General features: G+C 35.1%; 1 protein-coding gene and 1 long non-coding RNA gene across 2 annotated transcripts; one reads left to right on the top strand and one right to left on the bottom strand.

Moving 5' to 3' along the window:
- The first annotated feature begins 348 nt into the window (after positions 1-348).
- On the top strand, positions 349-1,132 carry LOC122290784. The gene is made up of 2 exons (XR_006236553.1): positions 349-645; positions 717-1,132. It is a non-coding gene; the product is annotated as an uncharacterized LOC122290784 (long non-coding RNA).
- A 457-nt stretch (positions 1,133-1,589) lies between these two features.
- On the bottom strand, positions 1,590-4,566 carry LOC122292247 (protein FAR-RED IMPAIRED RESPONSE 1-like). Its single transcript, XM_043100484.1, has 6 exons — positions 4,507-4,566; positions 4,266-4,419; positions 4,082-4,178; positions 2,191-3,991; positions 1,802-1,946; positions 1,590-1,651 (listed from the first exon to the last, which is right to left on the bottom strand). Exons 1-6 carry the CDS (start codon positions 4,564-4,566, stop codon positions 1,590-1,592), a joined length of 2,319 nt encoding a protein of 772 aa, XP_042956418.1.
- Between the last annotated feature and the right edge of the window lie 4,514 nt (positions 4,567-9,080).

Here is a 9,080-nt window from a genome sequence, read left to right as displayed (position 1 = left end):
TTATTCCAATTTGCATTCTACATGCCACAGTTAGTTGAAGTTAAATTGTTGTATGGTGCACTGATCCCTCAGAACAATACTACCTATGCATGAAGTTAAAGTGTTGATATGGAAATGATTGTAATGTAAAGTTGAGAAAAACAGGGGATACTAATCTGAAGTTCGAGTTGTTTCCTGTTTACTAATCTTTGTTAGTAAATTCCTGTTTTTACTAATCTGTTTTAGTACTAATCTGTGCTAGTAAATTCCTGTTTTTAGTAAGCTGTTTTAGTACTAATCTGTGTTAGTAAATTTCTATTTTTACTAATCTGTTTTAGTACTAATTTGTGTTAGTAAATTCCTATTTTTACTAGACTGTTTTAGTAGTAATCTGAGTTAGTAAATTCCTGTTTTTACTAATCTGTTTTAGTACTAATATGTGTTATTAAATTCCCGTTTCAGTAACTTCATGTTTATACTAATCTGAACTTCTGTGCAGTGTCTTTTTAACCAGTCATGGCTTCTACACAATCATCATCGTCTGTAATTGATGAATTTGTGTTGGAAACACCAAGTTGTTGGTGTGGTTTGAAAGCACCCCTAAAGACATCGCACACAACGAAAAATTTGGGAAGAAAATTTTTCGCCTGCCCAAATTATAAGACGGTAAAGCAAGTTATTTCATCTTAATTAGTATAGTGAGTTTCATTTTAATTAAATGTTCTTATTGTGTGCAGCTTGAAAGTAGGAAATGTGAATTTTTCATTTGGGCAGATATATTTCACCTGGTAGAGGAGAACATTCGTAGAAGAGAGAGTCAAGTTTGGAATATGTTGGATGACGTATTGGTGCGCGAGAAAGAGGTTTGTAAAAAGGAAGATAAAGTGCGAGAGCGAGAGACAAGGCTTCGTAGGGAAAATCATAAATTATTATGTTTGTATTGGATTGTGATTTTTGTAATTATTTGGGCTTGGTTTGGATAGTTTGGTAACTCTAATACCAAACTAACTTTTTGTGTCCATGTAACTGTTGGTAGAGTGTAGTGTGGAAGTCCAACTTACCAAACTGACTTTTTGAATGTCATGTAACTGTTGGTAGAGTGTAGTGTGGAAGTCCAACTTACTGTTATGTGCAGAAACATCTTGGACCTGTCTCTGGAAGTGTACTGTAATGTAAATTGCAAGCTGTATGAATATCAAAATTCCTGTTTTGTAATTACCGATATTGAGACTACAAACCGTACTGTTGTTGGTAGAATGTAAATAAAATTCCAGCAGCCTGATTTTACATTCCAAGACGTATCTTTACCAAAAAGTTACAATTACAAAACTTTCCTCATATAAGCATTGAAATAGACAGCCAGCCTACAATTGCAATTCAAGTGTTCAAAAAATATACCCCATGTAATTACATATTCTTGATTTTGATTTCCCTGATTTTACATATCAAATGTCCAAGAGTTATTTTTACCAAAAAATAATAATTACAAACTCCATATTGAATGCTGAATCCTACAGCCTTTACAATTCAGGTGTACAAAAAATGCATTTATATACAATTACATCTTCATCAAAAGGAAGTGGCAGTCCAGGTGCAAGAATTCAAAGTCATTAACCAGTGTAGTAATTGCTCCAGATATTACCAGTAATTGCTCCAGATCTCACCCCTGAAACTATAAATGCATCACGTTAGACACAATTCAGCTGCAGGAAAATTGAAAATGGTATTTATCACCCCTTAAACTATAAATGCATCAAAAGAATTAATTGCTACAAACTATAAATAATAATTTTGCCACGACATACACATGCAAATTACGTACAAGCATCTCTAACTTGATGCTTTAGCTCTAACCTCATTAGACGGCTGGGTTGATTGTGTAAGAATGCTGCTTTGCGTTCCAACACAAACTCCATCATCAACTTGGGGTTCTTGAGATCTCTTACTGTCTTCCAATTGTGTTGCATCTGCATCCCCCAAAATTTTCCTGCATGTCTATGTTCGAAAACAAAAGTGAGCATATATTATAATCAAAATATTCGAAAACCCAATTAGGCATGAGACCAATTTATTAATTACCGGTTTTTTCCTCTTTGTTGCCAACTTTTCCACAGGTGAAACCTTCCTCTTACTTGGGGGTCTCCCTTTCCCTCGGACCACAATGGGGCTTAATATTTTCTTACCCTTCTCCAAGACCACCTTTGGTTATGCCTTCGTTTGCTCGCATGTCGACTCTAGTGTTGAACCTTCACATTTTGTCTCAAAGTCATTAACAACACGCAGTAATGCACTGACTTTTTCATTATCTGAGGAAATTTTGGTTGCTAATTGTGAACATCTTTTAACCACAAGCTCATAATTCTTGGCATCTGATCTATCCCGCTGGTCATCGTAACTACTTCTAAGTAAAGTGTATCTCCTCTTAATGCCTTTTCTCCAGCGATCCAAGACATATACATCAGGCAACACATTAATTCTCTTCAATTGACAAACTCTAAGTGCATGCCTACATAGAATCCCTCTCGTCTCAAACAGTGCACATGTGCATTTTACCTCCACCTCCTCCTCGTTATAGTAAACAGAGTATTGGACTGGTTTAATGTGGTCATCAATAGATATTTCATCCAAGACATCATATTTTAAAATGCATCCGTGTGTGCTTACCAACCAACAATTGCAACACATTAGGCCCAGCAACTCTCCTTGGACCTCTTTGAACTTTGCATTAGTATATAAGTTTTGAAATTGCTTCTCGATGTTAAAATGAGACAAGCAGGGAATAGTTTGGTTGGTAGAATTGAAATCCGCAATTGTCTCTACCTCGACCTTCTTTCTAAGGGCGTTATCAAACTGGTCCACAAATTCTTTCAACGTTGTTCCAGAATGGACATAGCTGTCAAAAAAAGCATTCATGCTTTCAGACCGTTGGGTCGTGCTCATACCAGCCCAAAATACACTCTTCAAGTAAGCTGGAACCCAAGAAGACCTTTCCTCATATAAGAATTGAAGCCATTTATTGCCGACCAAATCATAGTTCGCAAGTAGTTGACCCCAATTTTCCTCAAATTCTGTAGTGGTCTGTGAGTCATATAATGCAGTTTGAATATCAGTCTTCAACCCCACATTGAATTTGGCATGAGACCCTAACTTCTCTAGAAGTTTGCGCATAATATGCCATAAACAATATCTATGTCGAGTTTGGGGGAATACACATGCAATAGCATTTTTCATTGCCCGATCTTGGTCGGTTATGATAGCTTTGGGTGCCTTACCATTCATGCAACTTAACCACATTTGAAACAAGCAGATAAAAGTATGTGTGTCCTCATTTGAAAGCAACCCTGCTCCTAATAATATGGATTGCCCATGATGGTTAACACCAACGAATGGGGCAAACGGCATCCCGTACCTATTTGTTAGGTACGTTGTATCAAAAGTTACAATGTCACCAACATATTCATAGGCCGCTCGACTCTGAGCATTAGTCCAAAACACGTTCCGTAACCTTCCATCATCATCCACATCCATATTAGAGACGAAACCGTCCTTCTGATCTCTCATTCTTTGAAAATACTGATTAAGGGCGTCGCCACCTCCTTTGCCCAACCTCAAATATCGCGTCTTATCAATAAAATTCCGACAATCTTTCTCTTGAAATTGAAGATTGTCAAAACCCCCCGCATCAACGACAAGTGAATAATAATTTTTGCTCATTCGTATACTAGCTCTATCATTAAGCTCGAGAATCCTTTGACTGTATTCATCAAGACACTTGTGAGATCGCAAAAGTCTTGTCTTCTTGGGCCTCACAATGATGTGGTTGTGCGCATTTACAACAGTGGTGAATACCCATTTTTCATTCTTATTCAAGGTCGCATTTACCCTCGCCTTACAATCTGTTTTGGTTGTTGGCCGTGGCCTCGAGATATTGTTACCCTTAGGTTGGTACTTCCCGCCACGGGAACAACCAAATGTCACATACACCGGTCTCCTTTCATCATCTCTCCTAGTCCTAAATGACCGTACACCAAAACCCTCTTACTTGGCATATTGCTTGTAATAGGTCTTAACCTCTTTTGTACTGGGGAATTCCATACCCGACCTTGGTGCTTCAACTCGTACCTCATCATCCGAAACAACAGTGGTACCCTCTAAATCTTCTTCTTCATCTATATCTTCATTTATGTCGAAGAGCATTTCTAAAAAAATAACCATATGGAGCGATTAGTAGCGATTAGTATCGTTTTGAAATTAGCGAAAAATCTAAGCAAACAAAACTCTAATACCATCGGCGTCATGCAAACTTTCATCAGTCATCATGAATGGACTTCCAACATTTTGTTCATATTCTGCACTAATACGCACATTCGACGCCAACGACGCTTCTTGACTCAGGTGGTCTAGATTACTCGGTGGCGGGGAATGTATATATGGTGGCATCTGCTCAAAGAAACACATTGTTAGGCAAAATACTCTAAACTTTATAAAATGTAGATGTAGGGAATTTAAAAATTCAAATAAACGAACCTGAAATGAATCATCAAATGGGTTAAACTCTACCAGATTGTGTGACGTAGGGTATGGCATCTTTACATACAGTAGAAGTAGACCCCAGCTACCTATCATAAAGCAAGTAAATTTGTTAAAAAAAATCCATTCCCATTCACTCAAGAAAAGACCAAAAAAAAAAAAACCCACAAACTTAATCAAGAAAAGACAAAAAAAAAAACATGTATGGCTCTGAACTTTCATTTCCTTCATCTCTCTCTCTTTCTCTTTCTCACACACACACATTTTGATGTATGGCCTTTTAATATATATATATATATATATATATATATATAATAAGCACTTTTTGATGGGATAGGCTACCTGAAGCCAAATAACTATAAAAGATGCCTTTAATTACAAAACTGTGCATTATCATCTGTTTAGTGAGCATATTATTATAAAAAAGTTCAAGTTCTCTTGTAGAGAGTTCTCAAAATAAAGGGTTCCTTGTGGGTGGAACCCAAGAATACTTAATCTGTCCTTATTAAAGCACACATTTTTCCCAACTTAAAATATTTTTGAATCGTTTTATTTACTCTTGAACATTAATCTGTTGTGAAAACTTACAAACTTATGGTGTAAATAAATCTGAAGTAAAGAATATTGGATGCAGAACCAAATATTTATTTATCCAGCTCATATTAAATCCGTTGCATGTGTGAATGCCATATAAGGGAAGACACCACACCACAAATCAAGCAAATCAAGATCAAGCTCACAAGACCTGAGTTAAGGCTGAAAATGTGCATGTAACAGCAGCCAAATACTCTGTAACAGCTACACATTTATCGACTAAATGCTTAGTAATTGTAGGCTTAAGTTTAGCATTCCAACTTAAAATAAAATATGAGTTAAACTCTACTTCTTAAAATAGAATATGTACACTTGTATATATTTTGATAAAATGTTTATACAATAAGTGTGGTGTTTTTCACTCGACATAAATAAGAAATTTCATCATAGTGTTTTTCACTCGACAGGAAGTTGAACTCTGTGTTCATATTCTATTTACCATTCTTTTTTAAAACTTCATCATGCCATTCATTTATGCCAGAGAGTTTCCTTATTTTTTGCAGGGTTTCATTACATCTACCCATTGAAGAAAGTTCAGGAAGTGATCTTCAGGGGCCCAATAGAGAAATCCAATAACAGGCCATCATGTAATGTGCGTGCTGCAGAAATCCATTGCCCGTATACCAACTTGTTGAACCCAAGGTTTCAAGTTTCATGTGATTATAAATCTACACATGGATTTTGATGATAACAAATGAATTCAAAGAATAAAGGAGTTTCAAGCTCAAGTTGTTTACACAATGGAATCAAGCACATCAAAGAACCAAGCATGAGCAAGAAGGAAACAAGTTCACATTAAAGTCATAGAGTAATATTGTAAATCTCTTAAAATTCGAAATTAGGATTAATGCTCAAAATTAATATTTTATCATAAAGCATTAAAATACATTTTCCACATGTGCATGAATATTTTTGAAAATTAAATTTGAAAATTTTGAAAGATGATTGATTGTCATCTTTTGCATGTGCATGCCTTGATTAAAGGGTTGAACTTTGAAAATATTAAAGATGATTGATTGTCATCTTTCACATGTGCATGTTTTATTTGAATATTTTCAAAAGTGATTGATGCTTTTTTAGACTTATACAAAAGGTAGATGATTTTGTTTGAAAAATTTGAAAAGTAAAGTGTGCTCATTTTGTCATATGCCAAAAGTAAAAGATTAGGTTTGATTTTTTTGAAAAAAATGAATGATGTTGTCTTTGATAATTGAAAAAGAAGAACCTTTTATTTGAATTTTTTGAAAAAGTGAATGATGTTGTCTTTGACATGTGAATCTTTTTAAATTTGAATATGAAGTCTCATATGCCTATAAATAGATCATTTGAGAGCTTCACATTCACAACACCAAGAGCATACAACATTCATTCAAAGCTTTCATTCTCTCTTCTCTAAGCATTGAGCCTTAATCCTTGTTCATTTTGAAAGATATAGTTTGCGCTGTATTGTTCTTATTTCACTCATTGAGGAGTGTTTTCTGATAACCTACCCATTATCAGCTCTTGTATCAGAAAAATGGTGTGTATAACCCTTGTGTGTGTAGAAAGTATTCTACACGGGGAATAGTTGAATCACCACATGTAAGGTGATTGCAAGTGTAGAGGGTGTTCTACACGGATCCTTTGTAGCGGTGTTGTTCAAAGGTGTAATAGGTTTCTATCTCCACCTGAAGGAGGTTGAATAGTGAATTTGGGAATCCTCAAGGGGTAGCTTGAGGCGAGGACGTAGGCAGTGGGGCCGAACCTCGTTAACATACTGAGTTTGCTTCTCTCTTACCCTTACTCTTTATATTTATTGTTATTTCATATTTTGTTTATTTTTTATATTATATATTTGATTTATAATTGTTATTTTTTTTAATACAACTCAATTCACCCCCCTCTTGTGTTAGTCATCTGGGCAACACAACTAAAATGCAGTCAGTATACCCGTGCAGAAACAGCAAGGGAAACAGCAAACTAAAGGTAAAAAAATAACCAAAATCGGCACCTTTCCATCAACAACAAGTTCAGAAAAGAAAAAAAAAATTTCTCCATGCCCTAAATCCCGGAACATCCATCCCATTAAACCCTAGATTGACCTATCTCAGTACACAAGAACAAAGTTCTATATGGAAGAAAAAATGGACCTTAGACTCTTAACTAACGGCGAGAGCAGGGGTGCCGGCGAAACCTTCCTCCACCATTCTGCACTGTCGCTCGATGCACACAATTACTAATCTGTTCAACAAGCTTGCAGGGACCGGAGGCGTTGGCCAGACGGACGATCGTTGTTCGGTGGCGCTGACGAGAGAGCCAGCGTCGATTGGTGGAGCTGGGTACGTCAAACCTGGCGCGAGTTGCTGTCGAGGGAGGAGTCTAGCAATTTCGCGGGGTGATTTCGAATGTCAACAAACAGACTTTCAAAATCCATCAAAACGCACGTTTTGGCATTTTCTAAAAAAAAAAAAAAAAAGTTTGCTACAGTAGCATCCACGTAGTGAGTGCACTGAGTGCACTGCTACAGTGGATGCTCAGTAGAACTACTCTTTTTATTTATTTCTTAATCATATCATACCATATAAAATAATAATAATAATTAATATTATTATGGATATTGTTATTTCATCACCTCAAAGGAAACTGTATGCTATAGATATCACATCAATGTATCGTATACGGGACCGACAAGTGCAATTTTTTTTTTAAATAATTAAAAAAATATCAAAAGAAATGCTCGAGGCTCCCTGTAGCCTCTAGGGATCCAAGCATTTCTCTTAACCAATTTATAGACTGAGGGCAATAGAATATATAAAGGAAGGATAAAAGCACATTATTAATACCTTTTTGGGACTTTTTAATTATTGATATATATAAAAAAAATTATCTAATTTTAAATAAGAGATATTTTCATAAAATAATTTCTTAAAATATTTTTTTATAGAAATACACTCGATTTAAAATATAATTATATAAAATATTATTATAAAAAATTACGTTACTCTTTAATCAAGTGACACATGCTTCAACCATAATCTACACTCTTTGTATAAAAGTAATATGTAACATATGTAACATATGATTATAATTACAAAATAAAAGTGTCACACCGTATATTTCTAAGTTTAGAATCATGGTGTTTTGCAATGCAAACGCGTGACGTGATGGATTGCAAAACATTCATTCACTCGGACCCTTATTAAAGTTAAAAAGGTACAAAAGGCGATTCATAAAAGGTATGGTATCGAAGTGATGATTCCATGAACCGTCAATGGCGTCGAATCGATAATTTGATGGAGGAAGTAGTAGTCAACAATAAGGCTTATTTTAAGTTTATTCAACAAGGGATAATTCCCGTATCAATTTTATCATAATCGAGTCATAGTCATTAATTTATCATTAGAAAAATAAATAAATAAAAAGTAATATCTGTCAATTTTTGATTGGTTGATGCGTGGATTAAAAATAATAATATATTCTATTAAATATTTTAAAATAAATTTATTAAAAGAGGATTAGAATATAAAGTCTGAGAGAGGTGGTTGCGGGGACAGATCGAGGAGGTGATGGATGGAGAAGATTTCGGCTTCACATGCATGCGAAGGATTCAAACCCCAGTTCATGTGGTTGGAAGCTGCTGCAAGTTGTGGTGTGGACCAAGAAACAAAGAAAGAGTAGTCCCGGCCCATGGCCAGGAGATCGTAATTAATAAAGAGTAGTAACGTCGTGGTTTTCCTATCCAATTTGTGGACGGCAATTAAATGTAACATTCGAGGTCACATCCATTTCCAAAAGATTGAATAATCCACTCCACCGGCTTTCCAATGTTTTCTTTTCATTCTTTTCATCTATTTTAAAGTCCCGTTTGAATTTTGAATTAAGTTGAGATAAATTTAATTATTTATAAATAGTAATGAATTAAAATATAATCGAATTAAGATGAGTTTATATGTATTTATAGAAAGTTAAAAAAAATTATAGATCTCCTATATAAGTAG

Source organism: Carya illinoinensis, chromosome 13, assembly GCF_018687715.1.
Source record: "Carya illinoinensis cultivar Pawnee chromosome 13, C.illinoinensisPawnee_v1, whole genome shotgun sequence".
NCBI lineage: Eukaryota > Viridiplantae > Streptophyta > Magnoliopsida > Fagales > Juglandaceae > Carya > Carya illinoinensis.
This window is presented reverse-complemented; position numbering and strand designations above follow the sequence as displayed.

Coding starts and splice junctions, on each gene's coding strand:
- LOC122292247 (XM_043100484.1), bottom strand. CDS start 4,566: ATGCCATACCCTACGTCACACAATCTGGTAGAGTTTAACCCATTTGAT. Junction 4,420..4,506: donor CATTTGATGATTCATTTCAG/GTTCGTTTATTT, acceptor TTCTTTGAGCAG/ATGCCACCATATATACATTC. Junction 1,652..1,801: donor GCATCAAGTTAGAGATGCTT/GTACGTAATTTG, acceptor ATGCATTTATAG/TTTCAGGGGTGAGATCTGGA.